The following is a 27,394-nucleotide window of genomic DNA, read 5'->3' on the forward strand; positions in this document are numbered from 1 at the left end:
TCGCTCGACATTTTCTAAAAGATAAAAATTTTAATTTTTCAAAAATATGTTAGAAAAAAAGTTTGCTGACATTGACAAGAAATTTGAGAATGTTTTTGAGAAGAACAAGAGGAAGTTAGAAAATGCTCAGATAAAACCTATACATGACAAGTTCTTATTTGCTCAGAATGTATAACAGGTCTAATTGCACCACCTGGGTCGGGTAAGACTTTCACTTATCTTAAAATGGCTGCACAACAACAAGAACTAGATGAGAAGAACCCATTCTATGAGTTAGTTGTTATTTGTAGTACTTCTGGTCAATTTGACCAAACCGTCAATTCGTTCAAAGATATTATAAAGAAGTCTAAGTTAGTATGTATAAAGGATACTGAGTTGTTAGATTGGATAAAGAAGTACAAAGAAGAGTTTTGAAGTATAATGCTATAAATGAGTATATAAATTCGAAGTTTAAAGACCCAAATGAGGAAATGCAGAGAATATTAGAGAAGAAACACTTCAGAAACAAACAGAAAGAGATAGAATACATTTCGAAGAAATTGCAATTACGATTGGAAGACTTACCCTCATAGATGTCTTCTTATCTTAGATGACTTTGCTTCTCATCCTTTGCTTAAGAATAGAGAACAAGATATGTGTCGAATTCTTAAGAAGCTCAGACACTTTAACATCTCAGTTGTCATTTGTGTACAGACAGCAAAGAGTTTAAGTAAAGATGTTAAAAGAATACTTACTGACATTATACTTTTCCCTGGATTGTCCGAAGACGATTTCATGGAACTTATGAAAGAGTCCATGGCAGGTAAGTTTGACAGACATGAACTATGGGAGAAGTACAAAGTCATACAAGACCCTCATACTTCTTTCAGAATTCATATCTACGCAAACAAAGTTCAAATTGTAAAAAGTCAAGCTTAAAATAAAGAGTTTGGCGACTGGGGTTTCTTCCCTACTCGCTGTGCTTCACGATTTTCATGAGTTTTAGGCAAGGCCGGTAAAAGTCGGTCTAGAGAAATTTCACGATTTTCATACGGAATCTCTTCTCTCGGTTTTCCGAGGGAAGCAAGCATATGCCATTTTACTCAGAAGTTTGGTCATTTTTCAGTAAAAATAATGTTTATGTTAGAATGTTAGATCTAACATGTTTTCTAACATGTTTTCTAACATAACTATTTACAAGCGTTTTACATGTATATGTTGCGATGGTTCATGACTCTAAACAATTTCGTAGCTTCTATTTCTTCTTTTAGTATGTCAAAAGTTTTAACGATACCGAAGGTTTCTTTATATTTCTCTTGACGTCAGATAGAAGGAAATCGTCAGCAGTTGGATAGTTTTTGTCAGAAATTCTAAATGTTCATTTTATCTTCTGCTGGTTTTTCTGCTTCTTTCTTTAAATCTGCATAGTCGTTTCGCATACGTTCTATCTCTTTGACGGAGTAGTTATATTTCCTCATTGCTGCTTTACATTTTGAACATTGCGGGTTCATTTTTGCGTTATATTCTGAAACCTTACCTGCTAAAACAACCAAGGCGTCAATGGTTTTCTTCATCTCGAACATAGCGGGTTTTATTTGTTCGTTCCATACCTTACCCCTACTATCTTTATCTCTTATTTCCCAAACACATTTTGCAACTAACGAAACAAAGTTGTCGTAGGTCTTAAATTCTTCGGATTTGTAAAGGTCAGAGATGTTCTTATATACCATGTCGCAATCTTTGTCCATAACCTTATGGTTGCAATGAAAACCAAGGAATTCATAATTTACCTTTCGTATGAACTTCTTTATTTCTACTGTGTCAGTTGCTTTGACTTCTATTTCGTCAAATTCGGGAATGGTTAGTTTTTGTTGTTGGATTTCAGGCAATTTGGGTAAATGGTCAATAATGTCCTGCATTTCATAAAGATACTGTTCATTTGTTTCATCTTTCGCACTACAGTCTAAATTACTTGTTAAAAGTTCTTGCTTTATCTTCTGGATTTTTGTTTCGAAAGTATATGAAGAAGGAATGAAGTTTTTCATCTCTACCAACATTGACGTAGGATTCATGACTAACGAGTTTGGTGCTGTAGTTGTTTGAATTGTTGTTGTGCCGATTGTTGAAATCATGTCTTTTATACAAAATAAAAAAAATAAATAAAATAAAAAATAAAACTAATTTTATTTTTTATTTCGGGAAAATTCATGAAAATTCAAGAGTTTTAGACCATGTTAGAAAACGTGTTAGAAAACATGTTAGATCTAACATTCTAACATAAATTATATTTTTGGTGTAAAAGTGTCATTTTTTTCATGTCAGAAGACTCGAAGGTGCAACACTTCCAAAATACCGACGAACTCAGAAGAGCAGCATGGCAGTATCTTCTTGACAACTTCTTTGAGTTCTCCAGGTACACCTTGGAAAATGCTGAAGAACTCCGACACAGAGAATTTGGAGAAATTGCACTCCAATACTACCTTGACAAACAAAGGGTAAACAAAGGTAAAATAAGACTAAAAACTTAACATTTAAAAAGTGACATTTTTATGAGCTCCGAGTCACCGAGAAAACTTGGTCAGATGTTAGCAGCTTACTTCCCTGAGGAGGATGGAAGCGTTACATACGTAAGGTTCAAAAAAACGAACCTGGAATTGCGTACCAAATTCGCAATTACATGACCATGGAAGAGTACGAAAGGTTCCTACAAGAGAAACCAGCTCTAAACAACTCAGAAAAGAAAGAGTAAAAAGTTTAACTCGTAATTGTTTATTTTTTTACTTGTATGGGCAAGCTGCAAGAATGAAGTCGACTATCTCGGTCTTTGTCTTGACCAGTTGGACTGCTCTTGCGAGTACGTCTGTTTTACGGTCTCCAGCTGGTGTCTGACCTTCGTAATTGCGCATGTTCTTGAGAGCTCCAACTGTAAATGGTTGTAGGATGAAGAGTCTCTCAGACTGCTTGAGGTAGTCTTCACGGTCACGAACCGAATCTGTGGTACGAGTCGAATCGGTCGATTTGAGGGAAGAGACTGAAAGCCTGTCTTCTTCCATTGGAGCTGTAGCATACTCTTTGCGTAAACGGTTCAGACCTTCTTCGAAGTCTTGGTCTCTCTTCGATTGAGATTGAGATTGGAATTGCTGGGGTGGAGGGTTTGACATGAACATCCAAGGGTTGGGGAAGTAAGGCATAGGCTGAGGAGGGTAGTTCGGGAAGCCTTGTAGTGGAAATTGGTAGTAACCTTGAGGTGGAAATTGGTAGTAATTTGGTGGAGGGACTTGCTGGAACTGAGGTTGCTGAGGTGCAGGGGCTGGTGCTTTAGGTTCCTCTGGTTTGGGAATGGGCTCGGTTGGTGGTACGTCGGACATCTGTTTGTGGCTTAACCGTCGGAAGGAAAAACCTTTCCTGTTGGAAGGAAAAACTTTTCCTGTTGGAAGGAAAAACCTTTCCTGTTGGAAGGAAAAACTTTTCCTGTCGGAAGGAAAAACTTTTTCTGTCGGAAGGAAAAACTTTTCCTGAAGTTCGACCAAAAAGTTCTCAATTTTCGAAAATTTGAATGGTTTACGGACGGACAACTGGAAGAGTTCTTCCTGTCGTCGGGAAAATTTTTTCCAGTTGTCGGGAAAATTTTTTCCAGTTGTCGGGAAAATATTTTCCTGTCGGATGGAAGGACTCGGAATACCAGAAGGATTTGACGAGGCAATTTACCTTATAGAGATAAATGAAGTTGTTAAGCAGTACTTGCGCAGGGTAATGAAGCCCAAGGTCAAGTTCACCGCTATTTCTGGAAGGGCTGCCTTGAATCTCGAGACTTCGACTGGAATTCCAATTCAAATACCAGACGGGACAGCCTACGATGGCATAAAGGACGCCAAAAGAGAAGCTCTTGTTAAGTTCCTAAACAAACGTCCTTGGATAAAAATACCAAACAAGGAGAACCCCCTACCCCATATGAAATTGGCAATTCAGTCTCTCCTTCACTTCTCGGGTCAGCCGTTCTACATAACCTGTGAAGGCGACATCCAACCAGTTCAGTAAACATCTCATTTTCACTTCACTTTTTTTATGTTTTTACTCACACTCGTACTCAACAGGTTTGTGTACAACTATTTCAACTGTGAACCTTGTATTGACCGGTCTTCCTGTAAATGCAAGTTTGGTCAATACACAGTTTATGGTGGCAAGAAGGACAGTGGGGAATGTTATTCTGACATCTGTTGTTGCGCTCGAGAGAGATTTGAAATTTCAGAGCCACCTCCCCCAAGAACTCCAACACCAACACTCAAGTTGCCAAAGACTCATGTGAAGAAGAAGCCTTCTGGTAAGTTTCTTATAGCCATATACATGGCACGTTTAGAGTAAAAACATTTTTTTTCATTTTTTGAATGAAGCAAGTTAAATTCGTCCCACACCAATCTCAATGGACCGATGAAGAGTTTCAAGCCATGGTTGAAGGCGTTGAGAACGACATAGACGGCGAACTTGAAGGAGCTCAAATCACAATTGCAACCAAAATTGCAGAAGTCAAGGAACAGATAGCTCCACTTAAAGCTACCAAAGCTACTCTTGACCTCATGGATAGTTACCGTTTAGATGTCAAGAGTGGAATAAGACATTTAAAATTAAAACTTCTAAACTACGAAGCTATACTCCAAAAGTTAGCAGAAATGAGAAGACTTTACCAGAGCTACTTACATGTAAGGGACTTACCTTCAAGCAGTCCGACCAAAGATGAATTTTCTGACATTGTCCCAATTTTGTCCGAAAGTCAGCTCAGATGTTTTGAACTGCTCCCAACATATCCAGAATATGAACGTTTGCCTGAACTCTTCCGCAATCTCAAAAAACGTTTTTTGGTTCTCATGTTCGAAACTTTTATCGGAAGAGACAACAAACGTTCAGAAGAAGAACAAGATATTATTTTAAACTTGTTGTATGACTTAACCGTCATAACAAGCTTTTTGAAGTAAAACCGTCATTCTCAAACCACTTCATTTTTTCGATGTCCGAACAAGCACCGAAGCCGAACACAATGGCAGATGTCCTTTCAATGTTGCCAGACAAGCGCCCAGTTCAAATTCAAATTTTGAATTTGAAAGCTCATCTGACAAACACCGTTAAGACTCTCCAAAGTAGTCTTATGGAAGAGATGACCAAGCTCAAAGCCGATGTCCTCATGAACCAAGCTTCCAATGAGAAATGCCTGAATGATTTGACGGAAACCTTGCGCATTTACGCGAGAGAGAACCGAGACCTTGCCAGACTCATCTACCGTTTCTTCGAAGAGATAGACGCCATCTGGAAGGTACTCGGAAAGGACAGAACCTCCAACACCGTAATTCGTGAACACAGAATTGCCGAAGGTATTATCAAAGAAGAGGAAGAAGAGGAAGAAGAGGAAGAAGAGGAAGAAGAGAAACACGAAGAAGAGGAAGTTTGGGCAACCCTTGTTGCCGATGACGCTTATGAAATTTCCCAACCCTACCCATACAAAATCCGCAACAAGGAGACAGGCAAGGTTCTTACCCCAGTCCTCAACAACTTGGGACACTTGAACCTTAACCTTCGGAATCGCGGTTCAATCTCCATGGGCAAGCTTGTCGCAATTCAATGGGTTCCAAATCCAGACAAGAAGACGAGGGTCAGACACATTGACGGTGACAAGCTCAACAACCGTAAGGAGAACCTCGAGTGGTTCTAAGAGTAAAAAAAATTTTTTATTTTAGGGGGAAACCCCAAGTAAATTTAGGTGTTTATTTGGATAAGTAGCTTAAATTAAGGATAATTTGGACAAGTAGTTCCTGACCTCTGAATTGGACTCTTTCGTCATCCCAGTTGCGTAGGAGGTCGTCCCAGAGGAGTTGGTAGAATTGCCATTCCAAGGACGATTTGTCCTCCCAGGCATTGAGGATGTACTGCTCGTAGAGTCTCATGACCTCTGCCTTGCACCAGACACCCTCTCCCTTGGAACGTAAGGCTTCTTCGAAGTGCTCGAATGCGATTGGCTGCGGGACCATCTGAAATGACACTTTTTGTCCGTTTGGTCAATGTTCGTGTCTCGTGTCATAGTCGACGAAAATACAAACAAACAGGTTATATATGAGTTTGAGACCAAGAATGGTGTAACTCGACCTGTCCGATTCAAATTCGAATAAAAATTTTTTACTTCATGCAATGTTTTATTTCTGTGCCGTCTTCAAGTATGCCCCAGTACTTACGCTTGGAGAGGACATGAACTTCGGTGAAAATTTTGTCCAATTTGAATTGACCCATCTTTTCACCGACCATTCCCATTTCAATGAGTTTGTTATAGCCTTCTTCGTTCGTCATGAGTGCGTCAATGTTCTCATAGTAAACCTTCACTTTGGATTTGACTTCGGAGAAGAATTTGTTGTAGTTGTCAAGGACTGCCTTTGCGAACTGAGGATAGGACCAATGTTCGACAATAGGTTTTAATGTGGTTACTAAGCCACTTTGACCTTGAGTGAATTCGTACTTCAAAACAAAAGGAGAAAACCTTTCAACAAAGTTGTCGACCTTCTCATAATGTTTACTCTTCATCTCTTGAGGTTTCTTAATGGAATATCCCCATGTCGAATTCATAAGCAATTTGAGTGTCATTGCAAGTTTGGGGTTTGAAGCTTTCCTAATATCATACAGTTGTTGTATGACTTTTCCAACTGTATAGTTCCTTCCCGGGAACTCACCATCTTCGTTTGGAATTCCAGTCGGGATATATTGGACAAACCTCATGTATGCAGCGTTAAGGTCGACATAGTATATTTTTTCATCTGAGTCGAACTTGTCGCAACCAATTGGTCCAGTTTGTGGAAATTCAAGTGAGTCTCTTATCTTCTGAGAAACTTCTCCTGTTATCTCATAAACATCGTCGAAGCAACCTGTTTCATATAAAACCTTCTGACCTAACTCAGAAGCTCTCCAATACAATTTGACGTCAATTGGATGTCTCAATGGAAGTTTGTTTATAGCATCTTGAAGTTCTTGCAACCTCATTGGAAGTTCTTCTGGTTCAGGTTGGTATCCGAACAATCCAACTCCTTTTGGAATTGTGTACTTCTTTTGTACTAGAACTTTGTCTGGAACAACTTTTGGTCTTGCTAACAATGAAAAGTTTGTTTCGTCTTTTGGTACAAAAGTTTCTGTAAGCTTGTCATCTGGAATTGGTTCCAACAAACCTTTCTCGAAAAGAATGTTTACAGCTCTGACAATGTTGCACTTGCCTTTTCCGAACAATGGGTTTGTAAGACTTTCGTTCAACATGAAGTGGTTGTGGACAATTACAATCTTCAACCATGGTAAGTCTTTGTCAACAACATAGTCGTCATGTGAAGAACCTTTCTCAGTCGGAATGTTGACTCGGATATTCACATTTGCCAACGGTGCAATTTTGACAATTGACCTCTGAGCATGTACCTTGTTTTCACACATGACTCAAGATACTTCATCTTCTCATCTGTAACAAGACCAGAGTTCCTGAGACATGTAAGAATGCAAGGTTCATTGACAATTGTTTCAATTGAATTGTAAATTCCATACCTTGTCAAGTCAATGTCAGACTTATTTATGAAGGGGAAGTATCCAGCATGTTGTCTGACTGCTTGAGGGTTAGGTTCATACCATTCAAATTTTACACTTGCAATTCCTTCAATTGCATTCAAAATGTCTGAGTCGGAGTCAACCATTTGTTCTCTCTTTGTAGTCTTGAAAGCGTCAAGAAGCATTGCAGCTGTTGTGACATTGCCATGCGCATAGTATATATGACCGTCCAAATCTGTTATGGTCAATCTGAGATTGTATCCTTTCTTATTTCCGTCTTGTATGGCAGCAAGTACACCCATGAAGCCTTCTTTGTTCTTTCCTTCGTCAAAGTTTACTGTAAAGGTTCGACCAGATGTAATTTGACTTCTAACTTCACGATACTTTTCATATGCATATCTTGTTCTTTCCATGGGAGCATGTGCGTCTTCACCTTTTTTTTTTCCTTCTCAAAGGATGCAATTGTTCGTCATGTTTCCAGTAGAATCTGGCAAAGCCGTCGTGTCCTTCAACTTGAGGTTCACTAACATCGAAAGGCATGTCCATAAGACGTTCTTCTTCTAACCTCTCTAGTCTGTTTGGATAATTTGCGCGTGCTGTTTCTAAGTCCATTTCATAGCGAAGACCAGACAATTTGTCATAGACTTTTATGGGTCTTCCCTTCCTATATTTAAACTTCTTCGAAACTCTCCAACCATATCTTTGCAACTCTGCTTTTATTCTAGCAGATTTTCTATCCATTCTATATGGGGGCATTTTTATAAAAAAAAAAAAATGTTTTTTCTTTACTTTACATAACCGCCTGCTGCCATAAGTCTTTGACGCCAACCCATACCAGCTAATGAAGGTTGACTTGGTTTAGTTTGGAAACTAACCTTTGGTTTTGGTTTTTCTTCAGTTTGTGGCTTCCCTTCTTCTATTGGTTTTTCGTCACTTTTCGGTTCCTCTGACTTTACCTCACTTGCAGGTATGGTTGTGTCGTCAACATCTTCATAAATATCATATGCCATTTGTTTTTGTTTTCCTTTCAACTTTTTGTGTTTGTTGTAAAGTTTAGAATATTTCGACTCTAAGTCAATGAGATGTTCTATAATGAACTGTTGGTCAGTGAAGTAAACTTTTCCATCTGTTGTCTCGAAAGCTCCTTCAGACTTCAATATTTTATTTGTGAGAGTCTGTTTCTTTTTTGAGATACTAGCCGTTCCATTTCTATGAAAAGTGACTTTGTAGTTAGGGTTTGTATTTCCAGACCTGGCACTTTCTATTATTGAATTTTTCTCTTCATCTGTAAGTTCTTTGACAGGTTTTGACAATGGTTCTGAACTTTTTGTTTGTGGTGTCAAATCTACCGTTTCAACTTCTTCGGTCATTTCATCTCAGTAAAAATTTTAGTTTGTTTTGTTTTCAACTGGTTGTTTAGGTTTTTTAAGTCGGTCTAAAACTTCCTGAGGTATAGGAAGAACTTGACAAACACGTGGTTGTGTAACTGCTGGAAGCCGACAAATCCATCTTGAACCCATTTGTCTCAATGCTGTATTGTTCATTTCATCTCAGTAAAAAACTTTACATTCCCCACGTTTGAGGCGGTTGAGGTTGGTTATTGTTTACCCATTGTTGTGCATGGTTATATCCTCTGTTAAAGAATCTTTCACCTTGGTCCATATAGTGTCCTGCTTGGTTATAGTAGTCATTTGCTTTGTTATAATAGTTTCCTGCTTGTCTTCCTACATTGTCCATCCATCCTTGAACTTTTCCTCTTGTTTCAGGATTTGGAATAAGATTTGCTGCATCTCGTGCTACCTCCCAACCTTTCTGTACAGTTTGTATAATAGGTTGTGCTTTCTCTTTAAGTATACCTAATGTACTCAAAATCTTCCTTCCAACTCCAAATACACCTCTGGCTATTGTTCCCACTGCGGGTAAAAATCTAGATGCAACTCCTGCTAATGCGCCAAATAAACCCATTTCTTATAGGATAAAAATGACGAATCCAAACAAGGACCCCTATGTTTCTAAAGCGACAAAGAAAGCACTCATGATAAAAATCTTTAGTTCAACACCAAATGCTTGGTTTATGGATATCTTGGAAAACATTCCGAGGTATAGAGAAGATGGACCACCATACTGGCTAATATTTGTCGGTCAAAACACAAGATACTGTGAAGCCATACCATTATGGTCCAAAAATATTTTAGATGTGAAAACTGCTTTGACAATATTCGTTGACAAATACCATCCAACAAAACTGACATCTGACTGTGAAAGTTCTTTCAAATCAGATGATGTAAAAAACTATCTGCGTTCAAAAAATGTAAACCAATATTTCATTGTCGACCAAAACCATTCTGCTCTTGGTGTCATTGACAGTTGTATAAAAATGTTAAGAGACTTAAATCAACCACAAGGTGGTGAAGTAAATGAAATGTCATATGACGACAAATATAGGCACTTCTCCATGGCAAAGATGAGACAAGTTTTAAATATTTACAATAGCCGTAAACAAAAAGGTTTGGGAAACCACTCCCCCGAAGAAATGAAAAACAACCCCGACTTAGAGAAAGACTATATATTTAATAGTTTAGTCAAAAGAGACAAACAAGAAAGAATGCCGGGCTTCAAACTTCAGAAAGGTGACAAAGTAAAAATAGAAATACCTAAACGCGACCCATATGAAAATACTATTGACTATGACAACAATGGGAACTCGACAGGTACTCGCATTCGTGTTCGTAAAAATAGAAGAAAGTATACAAGAGAATATTATGAAGTTTTAGGCAAACATGGCAAAATGTACAGACTGCAAGCAGAAGATAAAACGACTATTGTCAGACCTCGTTTCAAACTTGTTAAGGTTCAAGGTGGTATACTTTCAAAGACAGTTCCTAACAAATATAAGACAACTCCTGACGAATATGCTAAAGAAGTTGAAAATGACGACTAAGCAATTCTATACCATGCGTAAACTGTCATGTAAGGTGGCATGTAGTCTTTACTTTGTCCCGTTGTTTGCGTATATCCTGAAACGCGATGTGTATGGTTTCCATCTCCCTGAGTGTCACTCCAGTAACAATTTATAGCAAACTGAACGTCGTCTTTAACATCATATCCTTTACCTTTTTTCAAGGCGTGCCAATCCCAAAATTTATGCTTATGCCAACCTGCTTGAGATGTACTTAAATCTATGTAGTGACTGTGTGCAGGTAAATTTTCACCTGAAATCGTTTTACTTCCACCTGTTTCCTTTGAAGAGTTTGCACAATACAAAAACCTGTCGACTATTTGTTCCCATGCACCAACACCAAACATTACTTGAGGACTTCTTGCTTCCATAGATGTATAAATAGAACCTACTGGGTTCATTAAATCAAACATATGAGATAATATAGGATTGTCTCTTTTGAACTTAAAATATAGTGTAACTATTTCAGGTTTCTTCTGGTTTGTGTCAGAATATTTTTTATAATATAATCTTATGTTTTCAGGGTAGGTAAAATCTTGACTATAATATTTATTTCTGTCATCTGTATAATAATATACTATTCTCGTTTTTTCTATTGCATTATATCTTTTATATCTATAATAATCTAAATATAATGTTTGCTTTTTTGGGTCTACACGTGCGTCAACACCATAGTCATAATAATACGGTGCTGGAGCTACGTTAGACAATGTCATATCCGTCATTTCATAAACTCTTAAATATTTCTTTTGTTCGTCTCCATATAAGTTTAAGTAGCAGTTGTTGTCTAATGGAACTTTAACTTGTGTACCATCATTCTTTATATAGCTTACATACATTTCATTGTTATTTTTCGGAATGAGTTTATACCGTATACCATTTTCTAAGGACTGTACCAACTGCCATCTAAAATATTTATTTTCTTCATTGACAGAAAAGTCACCAACAATAGTTTCAATATTTTTTGTTCCTATCAAACTTTGGTATATTTCATTGACATATGTTTTATCTGCTTTATTTTCAAGGCTAACGTTTAAGTCTGTTATTTCAGAAGATGTATGTGTATGTCCAACGTCACTTTTACTGTTTAAGGTTTCTTGTAAGTTTGTAATATCAGATATAGAATGTGTATGAGTCTTTTTAGAATATTCGTTTTCAGCTCTTGTCACTTCACTTGACATTTTATTGTCAACATATGTTTTGTCTGCTAGTTCAGGATGAGTATGTTCTTTTGTTGCATAAGCATTGTTAGCTCTTTCTTCTTCTTTTGCTATTGCATCGTCTACATATTCTTTGTCAGCTTTGTTGTCAACATCTGTTTTCAAAAGAAGTTCATTTATAGGTTTCTCGTTTAAAGTTCCTTTTGTTGGATTTATACAGACAGTATGGTTCTTATTGTCTTGAAACAGAAACTCATCTGTCATTGGGTTTATTGTCAGTTTTAAGTTTCCTTCTTTCAATGACTCAGATATCTTAGAATAGTTTGAAAAGTTTGTTGTGTTCTTATTTAGAGCTTGCATAATGAGTTGTCGGTTGTGTTGTATTTCTCTCATAGACGCTGTTTCATTTGACATTTTTATTGTAGATAAAATATGCTTCCAATAGAAAAGAAAATTCAAGAGTTGCTACAACTAAACCATTAGATGAACTTTTTACTAATGTCGGTCAAAAGTTTGAGACAGAGACCGTAAAGCATGAAGGCTATCGTTTTGACTACCCATTAAGATGGCTAAGAGACCCATCTGTCACAAAAGCTATTGGCTTTCGTAGAATGAAGTTTGTGTCTGTAGAAGATAAAAGTTTTCCATTTATTGTAAGGTTTCATATAGATTATATATCTGAAGGGAAACGAAAAATGTGGGAAGAAATTGAGCTAATACAAGTTGACCTTTCATCTTCTCTACAGACTGCGTTAAAAAATATAGAAGATAAAATAAATTCATGTTATGCAAAATATGCTGATGAATATGCAAATACCGAGAGCACACTTTATGTGAGAATTGTATATGACAAACAAAATTCACAAGTGTCATTTCAAATCTACGAAGACAATCCAAAGAAAGACGAACAAATATATACAGAATTCACTGCAATGTCATGGTATTATTTGCAAAGAATGTTAAATCAGAAAGTCAAACTTCCTTTAGCAAATATTTACAGTCGATATGCAAGAGATGAACCATATTTATTTAAAGATGTTTTCGACTCAGATGCTATTATAGTTCATGCTTCATTTTCTGGTGCACAAAACTCTTTTTTATGCTTGGCAAATGACTTTTACGAAAAACCTACAAAGTTATACGAACCACCAAGTGGAAGTATTTCAGACTTTCAAGTATGGTTTACTACAGATGGAAGAAAAAGAATAATTCCATTATACCATGCGTTTTACTTAGAACTTAGTTTCATATACAACTACTATCGAACGGTAAAAATATAATTTTTTAATACGGTTGAGGTGTTGGATTTGGTTGCCAACTTGACTGTGGTGCAGGTTCAGGCTGTTGTATAACAGGAGCTTGTTCTTCTGGTTCAGGGTCTTTAGGTATAATACCAACAAACTGACCTACTCTTTTACCAATATTTTTGACTCCGTTCCAAATTCCTCTTCCTACGGTTTTTATTCCATTCCATATACCTCTTCCAACATTTCGAAAGAAGTTTCCAATACTACTGAAGAAACCCATTTTACTATATGTAAAAATCTAATGTCCGCCTAGTCTCTTACGTTTCCTTCTGAGTTCCATAGCATTTTTTAACTGGAGCTCATACATTCTATTTCTCCTCTGGTAGAAAACATATTCTGGGTCAACTCCTGTGTTCGCGTCATCTGCATAAAGTTGTTTATATCCCACTTCAGGGTTTGTATAAAACTCTTTCCATCTCATATTTGCATACCATGGTGGCAAACCTAACGCAGCGTCATTTGACATGGCAGTTTGCATTTGTACATCTGTTGGCACTTGACCATAGTTTGCCATTGCAGTTTGTATTCTAACTTCATTTGGAATATTCTCTGGGTTTGGTTGTCCAGGTTGCTGTGCATTCGCTAAGTTCTGTGCGTCCATTTAATATTAGATAAAAATATCTCTTACGAGTACATATGCTGAACATTTGCAGACATTGGTTCATCTTCATATTCTCTATATCTTTCTGCCACGTCAAATAAATAAATGACACAATGGAAAAAACCTAAAACAAGTAGTCCTATTTCAAACCACATTTACTTACCAATAAAATTTCTTTATTGTGACACTTTCTCCAGTTTATAGGACCTCTCTCATATTCTATCTTGTCATATCTAAACTCATAGTCATGTATGTCCTCTAACCATCTCATAACGGTTTCCAAACCACTTTTATCGGATGTAAAGTAAAAGCATGGATGGTTATGTAAAACGTCTAAAGTTTCTAAAGAGTCTCTCAAAGTCCAGTCTACTTGGTATTGAAAATCCATGTGTTATAGAACGGTGGGTCCACCATAAAGAAAACATTTTCCTTGTCTTTATATTTTTCATACAACTCTGTCCAATGACATCTCACAAACTCTATACCCTCAATATATTTTTCTATGTCCTCTTTGAAAACATTTGTATAATTGAGATATAAAACTTTTGACATAAGTGTTTCAATGTCATGAACTCTTATAGCACCACTATATAATAGTCTAGCAGATATACTATCCCAGTCTATATATTCTGCTTTTTTCAAAACCTCTCTCACAATATTTTTCTTATCTAATGGTATACGTTCCATCTTACCTATAGGTATCTTTTCTTTTAACTCTTTCAATATTTTGTTAGTGTCTGGAATATGTTTGAGACGGTTCATATAGTTGTCGAAGTCATTGCATATAATCTTTGAGTCAGGAAATACAGTATGGCACAAATGGGATATATAGAAACTTCCACCGAACAAATCTACAAATGTTAGACCATTCGGTAGTTTCTTAAGTTCTCTCAATATAATATCTTTACATTTACTCTTATTTCCAAAGAACGGTAACGGAGGTTTTGTAAAATTCATTTATATATAATAATAAAAATGTTTTTTCCTGAAAAGTGACAGAAAAGTGACAAAACATGTACGAAGAAGTCTTGAAAATTCAAGAGGGTAGAAAAGAGGTTAGAAAAGAGGTTATATCTAACCTTCTACCCTAAACATTATTTTTGTCTGATTTTACGAAGAAGTCTTGACAAAACATGAAAACATATATAATTTGTGAAAAGCTCCTGGAAGACCCGTATATAAGAACTTCATTTATACTAAACATCTTCGGGGCTAGAGGGCACGAAGTGCCTGGAAGCCCCACTACCTTTTTTTTTTTTTTTTTTTTTTTTTTTTTTTTTTTTTAGTTTGTTTTTTTTTGGTTTCGCAAAACATCCAAAAACAAATATGCTATAAAAGTGACAATTTTAGCAAAACGAAACCCTTATTTCAAGTAACCAAGTCGATGATGTTTTTTTGAAAGAATGTAACGTTACCTTCTACCCTTAATATGGTGAATCTAGGAAAGCATTTTAATAATATTTTTAATATAAATTTTCGGATTTGAGTGATCCTAATCCTGGATTAACGTTTCCGATGAAGTTGAACTTTATATTAAAGGAATCAAATTATATTCTGATAATACATTATCTTAATAAGATTTTCATTGAGATTTTCAGATAAAAAAATCCAATCTTGAGATTTTCAAGTTATCCATATTCATTTTTCTCTAATCACTTTGAAGTTCAGGGTAACTTTACTGTGCACAGATGGGTGATCGGTCAATAATATAATATATCCATACTAAAATCTCTAATTGAAAGAATTGACTCTCAAACCTAAAGAATGGATCATATTTGAATATTAAAGACTATAAATTTTTACAAGTGAATTCTGAGTAAACACACAAGCACATTAGCTTATGAAAAATCAGTTCAATGAATTCAATCATCACCAAACTGAGTGAACCATGCATGAATTTTGGAAAGCAATAAGACAAAGAAAAATCAAAGCACATGTACTCTTTAAATACATTCAATTCTTTCATAATAAGCAAAATGAATTTAAATTCTCTAATGAGTTAACATAACAATTACCAATTGAGATACATAGACATAATATTAGCTTCAGATTAATCATTGCAAATTTTTTTCATTAGTATTACTAATTTTTTGAAGCTTGAATATTATCTTCGAGCTATTGATGTCTTTCCTTTATTTGATCTAATTATGTACATTGTTTACTTTGTGCATCCTTTAAAATTACATTTTACTAGCAAGATCCATGGAAATTATAACTTTTAGCTGTGCTTGAATATTTCAAAGATTTCATCGCACTGCTGTGCTCGTATTTTTATCTTGATAACCAGAATCATCAAGTTTCGCTATTTGGGTTCAATCAATCTCTTCAACTTGTTGTAGAGATGTTGAAATATTTATTTACTTTTTTTTGCAAAAGCCATATTAAGGGGAGTGTTTCCATCGTTCATGATGCTTAATTATTAAAACTCAGCTAATGAAATAGTTCTTCATAATGAGGTAGAACTATTGATCCATGAACAATAACAAAATAATGCCAATCTAAAGTAAAATGTATACTTGAATTGTTCCCTAATACATTTTGTTCTCAAATATATCAATAATGAATTATTATGCTACTATAATCATATGATCTATATCTTGTCAGCCCTTTTCTATTGACTTTTGATGACTATTTTTAGTTTTACTTTTCAGTCACTAATAATGGTAAATATATTACATAAACTTCTGATGCTTTTAATTGGAATTCAATTTAATTTAAGTAAGGGAATGAAGTAGAGGTTTTACCAAACATATTTGTTAAATTTGGACTCTTGATTAAAATTTCTTGAAATAAGTTATTATTATGCGCAATTGCGATTAAATTACTTTGAAAATGCACGAATCATATATATGTCTGGGCTGTTTTTTTATTTTTCTTTATTTCAATTTAAAAAAATTCTGATTTGCTAAATCATTATCCTGATTTATTATTCATCTACAGCCAAATCATTATACAAATGAATCTACTCAATGTTTTCATTAATATTATTCTCTCATACAAAAAAACTAGGCTTCGAATTCAATTTGTGAAAGAATTTGGGGTTATCATAATAGTTAACTAAAAAAGAAATAGTAACAATGCAGAAAACCTAATTATTAAAATATTGATAGTATAGCGTGAATAATATATTTACGAGATACAGAAAAGACGTTTTCAGCATATTTCTTGTCACAAATTTTGATGAAATAACCATATCATTATTTATGATGGTATTTATAAGGGTGAAAATAGATTTTCAGTACTTGAATTGGATCGAATCTTCAATTTTCTTAAGGATTTTAGACAATATATTAATATATCTATGGTTTTCCAAATGATAACACAAGTGAACAATACTACGCATTCTAATCATCTATAACAGAAATTTGATCAAAATGGAAATCATTGAAATTGTTTTATTTAAGATAACTATATAAAAATGAAATGTATTTGTCTAAATAGCAATATGACGAAGTGTTCAAATAGAAATGTAACATTTCCACAATCTTCAAATTGAATAAAGTCTAAATATCCATTTCATATGAAGAATTTAGAAGGACATATTACATGAAAACAGAATTTATATGAGAAGTTATCAGATATAAATTGATTAAACTTATTGATATAATTATGATAAAATCAAATAAATCAATTGAAATAATACTTTGATAATATAAATACATCAATGATATTAGTGAGAGTCAATGAAATTTCTTGTCTAAGGTGATTTATCAACATTTCTTGTTTTTTGCAAATATTATTAAAAATATATGTACGTAGTTAAAACATCAAGAATACCTGATGACCATGGAAATTCTCAATTTTCCCATTAGTCCTATTAAATTTGATGACACTCACAAAAATTGTGAGAAATAAAATTTCTCAAAGTGTTACGGTAAGAGTTTGAACTCTCGGATTTGAAAAAAATTCCTTGACTGCTCATCTAATACATATATCTGCATCGACCAACATTTGATTCATTTTGAAAGAAATCCTCTGATCGGATATAATTGCCATTATACATCAGGTTATTGATTAATTTTTAATTAAATTATGGCGGAATAGTTTAAATTGAATTTTGATAACCCCACTTTCAATTTTTGTCGGTTATTATTACGGGGAATATTTTAAGTTGATATTCTATTTAAAATACCATTTGTGACATTTTTTATTTCTCCGTAACAATAACAATTTTCTGATTTGTAAATAATTTATATTGAAAAATTTGAGAACTACCACATATAACTAATAAATAGACTCACCATCCAATAATAATCCGAAAATCAAAAACTCAATAAACTTTGCAAATTACCTCAGACTTTTCAGAGGATTGAGTGGCAACTCAATCCTCTGAAAAGTCTGAGGTAATTTTTAGTCTCTACACTATTTCAATATAAGCTCCATTTTTAAACAGTTTTTAAAAATCGAGCATTGAAAAGTGTGATGAGACTTCAGATTTTCAAAATTTATCTTAGTTGATATTTTAAGAGACCTCATAGAATATTGTTTATGGATAACAAAATTTAAACTATTAAATCTCGCATGTATGACATTAAATATTCTAATTTACTGCAATTATAATTTGAGTTGAATAATTTTTCAAAGGTTTTGGGAGTTCAGAAAATTGAATATCGTTTGTTTCCTCTATCTTCCTCAGTTCATTTTTATATTCACATCCCAATAAAGATGTCTCCAGTTGGAAAGCCACACCCAAAGGATAAATTCACACCATCCGAAGATGAGAAGCTTAAGCTTCTTGTTAAAGTTCTTGGTGTTTCAAATTGGAAGAAAGTTAGTGAGTACATGGTTACAAGAAATGCTCGTCAATGCAGAGATCGTTATAAAAACTACCTTGCTCCACATCTTAATAGCAGCCCATGGTGCAAGGAAGATGACGAGAAGTTATTAAATCTCGTTGAACAACATGGCAGAAAGTGGTCCTTAATCGCTAAGGAGTTCACAGGCCGTACAGATATTAATATTAAGAGTCGTTATGCTCTCTTAATGAGACAAGAAGAAAGGGACAGACATAAACACGAGTCTGAACCAGAGTTCGTTCATGAGATTGAAGCACAACCACTCTATTCTCAGAATATTATCGAAGACTTCACCCAACCACCAATGATGGATGATGGTCTCATCAATTTTGATTACGGAGATATTCAACAGTTTGATTTTGATCTCTGAATTATTTAGATATATAAATGTTTGTGTTACGTCTATCCTAATTATGTAGTTTTTTAAATTCAAAGTGTTTACATTTCAGGGTGTAATGTTGAATTTAAATTCAGTATAGATAAATCGAATAAATAGAGAGTATTTAGTTACAAAATCCATCATTTTTTAAATTATGGCTTATCTACGAGTGATTTGGAGATTCATTATTTTATCTAAAATATAACATACCATTTTTATATGATATAATAATCTTGCTAGGGATAAACATTACTTTCATATAGCATTTTATCACTTATCGTCAATTCAAAATTCCAAGAATCTGAATTACAAAAATACTAACCAACATATCCTTGAGAAATCTGCAACAAGTGGTTGTTAATCCGGACATCGCCATTATGGCTCATTTTGATTACCAAATTTACGAAATAATTTTTTCCCAAAAGACTGTAATTGCAAAAATACTTTAACATACGAATTTAACAGACACAATTCTTAGATTTATAAAAAGATAGAACAGAATCACTAAATAAATGTTAGAAAACAATTCATTTCGATTTTTGATCATGATTTATGTACCAATATCAAAGGTTGTACCAAGTAATCTTGATTTATCCTAGAACTATCTATCCAATTCACTATTTATATTCATCTCATTTTACTTGAACGTAAACAAACAAGATGTAAGAGAAAACAAATAATACTTTAGCTAAACAATTTAAAGTATAAGAGTATAACCATAAAAATCTAAAAAATCTGAAGAAATAAAATTATTTTATAAAATTAATAAAAATTAATAACAAAAAATCTATTTTTATTCAGCATCAACTTCCGCAGTTAAAGAACTCTTCGGCAGGCTAAGGTGGAGAACATCATACATATCACTCCTCATATGCAAAGCAGCGAGTGCTTGTCCTATCGACAGATGGAACGTTGGAGGTGGGTTGTGCATTTTAGAGCCAAGTGTCGAGATGAGAGTTCTTGTTTTCTCGTGGTAGACAAGTGTCGCGGAATGTTCGCGCGGCAACATGAAAAGGCCAACTTTATTGATGGCTCCGTCCTCAGGACCGAGCGATTCCATGTCTGGTCGGACATGAAATGCGAACCACCAATTTCTGTTGAGGTCCAGTGCGTAGATGTGCATGAATGATGATTCTGCCTCTCCGCCAACGACGAAAAGATAGTCACTAACTCCGCAAATGGCGGCATGCGACATTTCATGAGATGGTTCTGTTCCTGTGCAATGTAGAGACTCGAATGACTTTTGTGTGGGTCAAATTTGATTATACCGTGACCTTTACTTGACCCGAAAATGTAATAACAGCCGCGATGTGTACAATATGCTGGAGCTGCACGTCCTGTGTGCATTAACTCATGGCGATGCCAGCCATCAGCATTGGCACGAAGAATATGTACACCGCTATGAATTTGACCATTTGTAGAGCCTCCCCAAAGAAATAACGCATCTGGAATTGCAAAAAAGACAGCAGATGATCTTGGAGAGGGTTGAATACCTGGGACTTCAACTATACGTACTTCTCCAGTATCCAAATTAATGGAATGTAAGTCATTGTAGTATTTCGAATTGCATTCACCGCCAAATACATAAAATTGTCTACCAACAAGTGTTCCGGATGGGTAAGATCGTGGAGACAATAAATTGGCTTTTATTTGAGTCCATTTATTCGTTGCAATATTTAACATCCAAATATCATTAAGATACCTTTGAGAAGAACCATATCCGTATGCAATAACAATACTCTCAGTTGAAGCATCATAGATATAGGCATGCCCGACGCGTGGTTCTGGCGCAACAGAGTCAGGGTAAGCAAAAGACCAAACTCCATGGTATGCAGTTTTGAATAAAGGAATCTTCTTATGTACTTTTTGCTTTAGCTTGGCTGGCTGAACTTCAAGGCCGTCCCATAATGGAACATAGTCCAATCGGCTGACGCTCTGTTCAGTGCCCATTTTTTTCTATCAATCAAAAGTGATATAAAAAGTGACAAAATTCTCCATCTGAGAGAGAGACAATTTTTTTTTGTCGAAGTTCTGAAATTGCTAATATGTGTTTGCTCTTATTTCCTTTGGAAAACCATTTGATAAATTTACACAGAGCTTATCCTTTTAGGTAAGCAGTCTTGAAAATGAGTCTATTATTTTGAGTGAAATCTAAATTATAGGATTGTTCAATTTCACACAAATATTTATCAAGGGCATCACGAAGAAAATTCTTAATTGAAGAAAATAGTACATAACTCCAAAGATTTTGGTTTGATATTTTTCGAACCTTAATTTGGATAACATCTATTAGCAGGATACCTTTTTCGGCAGTACTTATCCATAAGCATACTTTATCACCATAGAAATCAAATTAACAAAAATGAATTCTGAAAATCAGCCATTTGTGGTATAAATATAATATCCCTAACTTGAAAAAACAATTTCAAAGAGTTGCGGAAATAAAAATATATCAAAATGGAAATTTTATTAAATTTCCTCATTTATGAACTGTGTTATGAAGGATATCTGAGATACATTCCTCCCAAATGCTTTTATTTGAATAAAAATCATAAAAATATATCTTACAACAAATCTTACATATTGAGACATAAAAACAAAAAGAGATTCTCAAATTGTAACATGACAAAATTGGTGATTAAATATAGATGCTAATGCTCTATTTTCAAATGATAATTTTGGATATTTATTTTCTCGAATGGATAACAATTTAACGATTGATTATTAACATACTGCATAACGCATATATAAAAGCATAATTGAATCAAATAATATATGAAGACTTCAAAAATTATGGGATATCAAGGGTTAAAGTATCGACCTACAGCCAAATAGTCGACATAATATCTTTAAACATGCATAGTATAACTACATGGACTTATTAATTTAAGGTTTGAACGAATAAAAATTATAATCGAAAAAATTTACCGAGTGAGAAAAAAAGTCAATGAATAAATTTACGATAAATACTATTTACATACAAACAAGGAATAAGGCAATCAATATTGCTTAAAGTTTGAAGCAACTTGATGTGGTGTAGATGGAACTGTTCGATGAAAGGAAGTAGTGAGCTGATCCATATTTGTTATATGAGCTCATTTCTTGAAGGGAAATGTTGGAACCTTCGCCTGACTCGTCACATGAAGAGGACATGAAATTCGAGAAGGAATCATATGATGATATGGAGGATGAATCATTTGAGTTGTAATCGTAGTTGAAGCTGCTGACTGTTCTGAATGGCTGGGCAGATTGGTATGAGTACATTATCTGGAATGATTTAATTTAAAATATTAAAACCGCTAAATCTCTATAAAAAAACGATTTGATAAGACATTGAATTTTTTGTTCTATTGTAATATTATTGGAATGGATATAATTTATTCGATGGTGAATTAAAAAAATCAGGGTCACTTTTCACTGATAAAGCAATTTTTTATGTGAATATGTATATAAGTACTACATTTAAACAAATTTCCAAATTTTCTTATTTTATCTTTGCGGTTTGATAAAAGTAAAATTCTGAATTTTTTGCCGCATAATTTATGAAAAATGAACTGACAAAGTCAATAACAAACAATTATCTATTTTTTATTTTCCTTACAAGTGTTTTCAATTTTTTCTGAAGAAAAAATTGACTGAAACTCAAATCAATAATTCTAAGAAATATGATTTCAATTTTGATAGCCATCGGCGTATGCTTCATGCAATTCATTCGGACTATATAATCACATGCACTTAACAAAACGTGCGTTTTATGAAATATTCGTTACTTTCTCTCAAAATTTTTATGCTACTCTCAAAAAATATACTATCAGTTTACAATTTTTACACATTGATTTGATAAATAATTGCATTTAATATAATTAAATCCATGTAATGCTTTTTTTGATTTTTTCTAACCGCGCCGTTTGTCTCAAACGATTATTCTTAACTTTCATTATAATATCCTTATTTGATATATTTTATCCACTTTAGTAACAATGAAAATTTATTCGAACAATTAATATTTTTTTTTACACACGCAATTCCTTTTAAATCAATCAATGTATATCTTCTCATATCAAAAACTTTTTTATCGTTTACAATTTTCATTGAAGTTTTTTTGAACTCTCCTCACAAAAAATTCAACAAAAATCATTTTTCGTTAAAAACTTATATTTGGCCATAAAATCGCCTCTACTAAGATAAGCTAGTCTAAATGTATATCCAAATTAAAAATTTTATTTGATCGTTTTCAATCTTCTCGAACTTTTCTTGAAAATATTTTTATATAACAATATCAACAGTAGTTATTTACTCCATGTTTTTCCCATTTTTCATTAATTTTGCCAAGTTCAATAAATTTTATCACTGATTTCCCAAACACTACTGTTTCAATAGATCTTTATTTAAGTCAATAAAAAAGCAATATACATTATATTTTTGCGTTTACACAATGATTTTTAATTTCTTGAAATTTGATCTCGAAATTTTATCTATATTACTCTGTGAATTACTTGATATGATAATCCACAATGCTAAATTCTATCTGTAAAAGGTCTGTTTTTTATTATTACGCCTCTCAATTTGAAAATTTTGATTTCATAAGTGTCTTATTTCAAATATAAGCGCAAAATCCATTTAAATAAGTAAATTTATGAGCTTTTGTCATTAATCAATATTATCTCTCTTGTTTATTTTTACTTTGATTCAAATTGATTATTAAAGGCCTTCAAATTCGAAAAATATCTTTCTCTCAATGAAATAAATTCTTTTGTCAGGACTATTAAGTGAAAAGTTGAAGCAAATTCATAATTCGAAACCTTGAACAAATTGAATATTTTCAATGCAAGATTTGTTTAGTTAAAGATAGTAATATTATAAATTACATGCTTCTGTTACATGGACTGTTGTAAACAGAAATTCATCAAAAGTGACACCTCAGAAAAGCTAAAATATTGAATTTTTGGAACTTTTGATAGAGCACGTTTTTAAATATTAATTAAAGTCAATGTATATTTTGTAAAGATTCTTTTTAATAAAAAAATAAAATTTTGAAGAAGAACACAAAATCTTCTGAAAAATAATATCACATAAACTCATATTATTTTCTAATATATAACTATTTTATATAAAAATCAAATTCAATGATCTTAAAAGCGAAGGATAAACCTCAAAATTTACGAATATAATGAGTGGGAATATAATGCTTATCTATCATAAAACCATATGAAATATCAATTTTTGCTTTACGCCTAATTTTTGACGACAATTAGCAAAAAATGTTAAATGTTAACACTCAGTCCATTTGAATATGAAAAATAAAATTGACTTTGATTAAATGTTTTTATTTATCATGCAATTCTTCTTGCGACCAAAGATTTGAATAAAAGTTCAAAAAATAAGATAGCTTAAAAAATAATATACGGTAGTGTTTACTAATAGATGAATAGTATATAAATTCTATTAAAATGGATTTGATCCAAAAAAATATATAAAATTTGATCATAAATAAAATCGTTTTAAATTACTTCTTCATTTAAATTATAACAATTATTTTTGGTTTTATATTTTTTTGGATCAAATCCATTTTAATAGAATTTATATACTATTCATCTATTAGTAAACACTACCGTATACTATTTTTTAAGCTATCTTATTTTTTGAACTTTTATTCAAATCTTTGGTCGCAAGAAGAATTGCATGATAAATAAAAACATTTAATCAAAGTCAATTTTATTTTTCATATTCAAATGGACTGAGTGTTAACATTTAACATTTTTTGCTAATTGTCGTCAAAAATTAGGCGTAAAGCAAAAATTAATATTTCATATGGTTTTATGATAGATAAGCATTATATTCCCACTCATTATATTCGTAAATTTTGAGGTTTATCCTTCGCTTTTAAGATCATTGAATTTGATTTTTATATAAAATAGTTATATATTAGAAAATAATATGAGTTTATGTGATATTATTTTTCAGAAGATTTCATTCTATATGCCTATGAAAAGTACTCTCAAAACTAACTTTTTCCTAATTATAATTAAATCTAGAATATTGTATTATGCTTAGTATTATTTCATTTTTCTCATTCAATTTAGAATTTACAAATGTCAAAAAATTGAGAGCTGTCACTTTTGATGAATTTCTGTTTATTACAGGACTAAACCATTTTCTATATGAATGCTTCTTGCTAGTGAAGATGCATCCATTTCAGGAAGACAAAAAACCTTGATTTTTTTTTCTCGCAATTGTTTTATTCAAATACAGAATACATTCATTTTATGACTCCAAAAGATCAAAATGAGAAAAAACCATCATTCCTGAGGGTAGCAATATATGACTTTAAGCTCTCTTCGCATCAATAAAAACAAGAATATAACTAACAAAGCAATTATGTTTCATTAAGAGTCGATACGAAAAGCAGACTTTTTTTTCGTACCCCCTCTCAATTTTTTTTCCAGTTTTCGTACTTTTATATAGAGCATAGTATTTGATGTCCAATGTTTGCCTATGATCAGAACATGTCTTTCTCCTGTTCATATTTCAATCTCTGGTCTAGACATATATCACATCAAATATCATATTTGATTATTTACAATTGTTTAAAAGATTTTACTAGTACAAGCATAATATTTTGTGCAAAGTACAATTTCAATGTGTTAATCTATAAAATTTGATTTTTATTGCATATGCAATTAGGCATCTTTTTTAAAATAGAGTTTTGAAGATAAGCATATATGAGAATGATATGTACTTGTTATTGTAAATACATTTATTGTTATAAATTTACTCAATTATCATTGATGATGAAATAAATATTTTATTATATAAAAAAGAGTGTTTATTCATTATAAATAGAGTTCTGTTAAGCAAATATTTTATTTGTAACAGGTAAACCCTAAATTTGCATGTTTGAATTATTAAGATCAAATATTTGCATGCAATCAATAAATTTGCTGCAAAATTATAATCTCACGCATGTACTATTTTGAAACAATAAAGCATCAGAGAGTCTTTTCACTATGATCTTTCAGAAAATGAAAGAACATAGAAAAACTGCCATTTATAGTGATGCCCTGACCTCAACAATGGTCAGAGCCTGTATCTGTATGTCTTTCAGGGCCGAGATAAGAGGATATCGTCATTGATGTTGGCGATCTCCCTCAAACTCGGCCCTGAGGATTAGTATTGCAGGCTCTGACATATGTTGAGGCCAGAAATTCAGGTTTGCTGTTTCCCAGGGTCGGATTCCTCTCCTGTCGCCCTAGATCAGGACGGCATTTGGGAAATCCGGCCCTGAGGACTGTAAGCGAGGCCCTGAACCTTTGCTGAGGCCAGAGCTTAGTGTTTGTTGCTTCTCAGAGCCGAGTTCCGCTGAGAAGTGTCCGTGATCTGGACAATCTCAGGGAACTCGGCTCTGAGGACTGTAAACGAAGCCCTGGTCTCTGCTAAGGCCAGAGCCTGTATTTTGAAGTCTTTCAGGACCGATATGAGAGGAGATCGCCAATAATGTGGGCGATCTCCCTCAAAATCGGCCCTGAGGATTGATCTTGCAGGTTCTGGCCTTTACTGTGGCCAGAACTTCGTTTGGTAAGTATCCCAGGGCCAGATTCCTCGCCTGCCGCCCGGGGTCAGAGCGGCATTTGGGAAAGCCGGCCCTGGGGACTGTGAGCGAAGTTCTGGCCTTTTCTGAGGCTAGAATCTGTGTATTTCTTTCTTTCAGGGCTGAATTTGAGGGAGATCGTCAATGATGTTGACGATCTCCCTCAAATTCGGCCCTGAGGATTGTATTTGCAGGCTCTGGCCACTGCTAAGGCCAGAGCTTCGTATGGGCGCTCTCTTGGGACTGGGTTCCTCTCCGGCCGCCCTGAATCAGGGCGGCCTTTGAGGGAACCAGCCCCAAGGATTGTTTGCGAAGCTCTGGCATTTCCTGAGACCAGAGCCTATGAATTTCATTCAGAGCCAAGTTCCTCTCGGATCGAATCTAATGAGGACGACCGTCTAGGAACTTGGCTCTAAGGAGATCAATTGTGAGCTCTGGCCTCGATGAAGGCCAGAGTTTTCAAGGGAATGTTTTGATGGGATGAGTCTATTATCAGTAAGCTCGCCCCATCAAAACATTCATTTAAAAATTGAATGAATAATTATCGCATGTATTCAAAAATTAAAAATTTAAAGATGAATAAAATTATAATACATATGAAAGAGAATTAAATTACATTGAAATTGGATAAAAATTTCCAAAAAAAATTCAAAAAACTGAAAATAAAAAGAAAAAATACAAAATTTGATAAGAAAAAACGATTTGTTTTAAAAAACGTTTCTGCAAAACATGAAGATTTATGATTTAGATTAAATTGTGAATAAAATTTACTAGTTTATAGAAGAATGAGAAAATTAGATTATATTGTAAAGAAGATACTTTAGAAAGGAGTTTACGATTGAAATATTATATGGTATAACATTGTACTCGTACCCTCCTTTCGATAATCTGATTTCTAATGCAACATTGAGATATGAAAAAATCAGCTTTCTTCGAAAGGGGTTTATAATTGCAATATAATATGACAGTATATTGCAAATGTAAACTCCTTTCGGGAATCAAAAGTCTAATGTCACATTGCGGAACAAAAGTGAGAGATTATCCCGATCTGAGTACGTACTTGCAGGG

The 27,394-nt window shown here is 33.7% G+C and overlaps 12 protein-coding genes and 5 pseudogenes across 17 annotated transcripts, besides 5 other annotated features; 8 read left to right on the forward strand and 9 right to left on the reverse strand.

The window, feature by feature from the left end:
- Positions 1-11,637: part of a mobile genetic element that runs on past the window's edge.
- TVAGG3_0031370 lies at positions 477-918 on the forward strand (annotated as a pseudogene). The gene has a single exon. A coding segment is annotated over exon 1 (442 nt).
- Positions 1,478-2,077, reverse strand: TVAGG3_0031380 (annotated as a pseudogene). Its single transcript has one exon. A coding segment is annotated over exon 1 (600 nt).
- On the reverse strand, positions 2,757-3,347 carry TVAGG3_0031390 (uncharacterized protein; the record flags this gene model as incomplete). Its single annotated transcript, XM_001293703.2, has 1 exon — positions 2,757-3,347. One exon carries the CDS (start codon positions 3,345-3,347, stop codon positions 2,757-2,759), a length of 591 nt encoding a protein of 196 aa, XP_001293704.2.
- Positions 3,643-4,017, forward strand: TVAGG3_0031400 (uncharacterized protein; the record flags this gene model as incomplete). The annotated part of the gene is made up of 1 exon (XM_051220448.1): positions 3,643-4,017. One exon carries the CDS (start codon positions 3,643-3,645, stop codon positions 4,015-4,017), a length of 375 nt encoding a protein of 124 aa, XP_051105434.1.
- TVAGG3_0031410 (uncharacterized protein) lies at positions 4,045-4,341 on the forward strand (the record flags this gene model as incomplete). The annotated part of the gene is made up of 1 exon (XM_051220449.1): positions 4,045-4,341. One exon carries the CDS (start codon positions 4,045-4,047, stop codon positions 4,339-4,341), a length of 297 nt encoding a protein of 98 aa, XP_051105435.1.
- TVAGG3_0031420 (uncharacterized protein) lies at positions 4,365-4,949 on the forward strand (the record flags this gene model as incomplete). The annotated part of the gene is made up of 1 exon (XM_051220450.1): positions 4,365-4,949. The coding sequence occupies one exon, from the start codon at positions 4,365-4,367 to the stop codon at positions 4,947-4,949; it is 585 nt and encodes a 194-aa protein (XP_051105436.1).
- Positions 4,982-5,680, forward strand: TVAGG3_0031430 (CYTOCHROME B-C1 COMPLEX SUBUNIT 6, MITOCHONDRIAL family; the record flags this gene model as incomplete). The annotated part of the gene is made up of 1 exon (XM_051220451.1): positions 4,982-5,680. One exon carries the CDS (start codon positions 4,982-4,984, stop codon positions 5,678-5,680), a length of 699 nt encoding a protein of 232 aa, XP_051105437.1.
- Positions 5,733-5,996, reverse strand: TVAGG3_0031440 (uncharacterized protein; the record flags this gene model as incomplete). Its single annotated transcript, XM_051220452.1, has 1 exon — positions 5,733-5,996. One exon carries the CDS (start codon positions 5,994-5,996, stop codon positions 5,733-5,735), a length of 264 nt encoding a protein of 87 aa, XP_051105438.1.
- TVAGG3_0031450 (phage tail repeat-like family) lies at positions 8,322-8,906 on the reverse strand (the record flags this gene model as incomplete). Its single annotated transcript, XM_051220453.1, has 1 exon — positions 8,322-8,906. The coding sequence occupies one exon, from the start codon at positions 8,904-8,906 to the stop codon at positions 8,322-8,324; it is 585 nt and encodes a 194-aa protein (XP_051105439.1).
- TVAGG3_0031460 (uncharacterized protein) lies at positions 8,925-9,080 on the reverse strand (the record flags this gene model as incomplete). Its single annotated transcript, XM_051220454.1, has 1 exon — positions 8,925-9,080. One exon carries the CDS (start codon positions 9,078-9,080, stop codon positions 8,925-8,927), a length of 156 nt encoding a protein of 51 aa, XP_051105440.1.
- Positions 9,100-9,501, reverse strand: TVAGG3_0031470 (uncharacterized protein; the record flags this gene model as incomplete). The annotated part of the gene is made up of 1 exon (XM_051220455.1): positions 9,100-9,501. One exon carries the CDS (start codon positions 9,499-9,501, stop codon positions 9,100-9,102), a length of 402 nt encoding a protein of 133 aa, XP_051105441.1.
- On the forward strand, positions 9,611-10,459 carry TVAGG3_0031480 (annotated as a pseudogene). Its single transcript has one exon. A coding segment is annotated over exon 1 (849 nt).
- A 450-nt stretch (positions 11,638-12,087) lies between the features above and the next one.
- On the forward strand, positions 12,088-12,935 carry TVAGG3_0031490 (annotated as a pseudogene). The gene has a single exon. A coding segment is annotated over exon 1 (848 nt).
- Positions 12,936-13,200: 265 nt separating this feature from the next.
- TVAGG3_0031500 (uncharacterized protein) lies at positions 13,201-13,563 on the reverse strand (the record flags this gene model as incomplete). The annotated part of the gene is made up of 1 exon (XM_051220456.1): positions 13,201-13,563. The coding sequence occupies one exon, from the start codon at positions 13,561-13,563 to the stop codon at positions 13,201-13,203; it is 363 nt and encodes a 120-aa protein (XP_051105442.1).
- A 4,665-nt stretch (positions 13,564-18,228) lies between these two features.
- Positions 18,229-18,729, forward strand: TVAGG3_0031510 (RNA polymerase II transcription regulator recruiting protein; the record flags this gene model as incomplete). The annotated part of the gene is made up of 1 exon (XM_001305546.2): positions 18,229-18,729. The coding sequence occupies one exon, from the start codon at positions 18,229-18,231 to the stop codon at positions 18,727-18,729; it is 501 nt and encodes a 166-aa protein (XP_001305547.1).
- Positions 18,730-19,531: 802 nt separating this feature from the next.
- Positions 19,532-20,688, reverse strand: TVAGG3_0031520 (annotated as a pseudogene). Its single transcript has one exon. A coding segment is annotated over exon 1 (1,157 nt).
- Positions 20,689-20,949: 261 nt separating this feature from the next.
- Positions 20,950-22,005, reverse strand: TVAGG3_0031530 (uncharacterized protein; the record flags this gene model as incomplete). Its single annotated transcript, XM_051220457.1, has 1 exon — positions 21,748-22,002. One exon carries the CDS (start codon positions 22,000-22,002, stop codon positions 21,748-21,750), a length of 255 nt encoding a protein of 84 aa, XP_051105443.1.
- A 1,620-nt stretch (positions 22,006-23,625) lies between these two features.
- Positions 23,626-23,663: a mobile genetic element.
- Positions 23,626-23,663: a terminal%2Cinverted (terminal inverted repeat of Banshee-A3 transposon ID:TVAGG3_0031540).
- Positions 23,664-24,841: 1,178 nt separating this feature from the next.
- Positions 24,842-24,878: a mobile genetic element.
- Positions 24,842-24,878: a terminal%2Cinverted (terminal inverted repeat of Banshee-A3 transposon ID:TVAGG3_0031550).
- Positions 24,879-27,394: the final 2,516 nt, after the last annotated feature.

Source organism: Trichomonas vaginalis, chromosome IV (assembly GCF_026262505.1).
Source record: "Trichomonas vaginalis G3 chromosome IV, whole genome shotgun sequence".
NCBI lineage: Eukaryota > Parabasalia > Trichomonadida > Trichomonadidae > Trichomonas > Trichomonas vaginalis.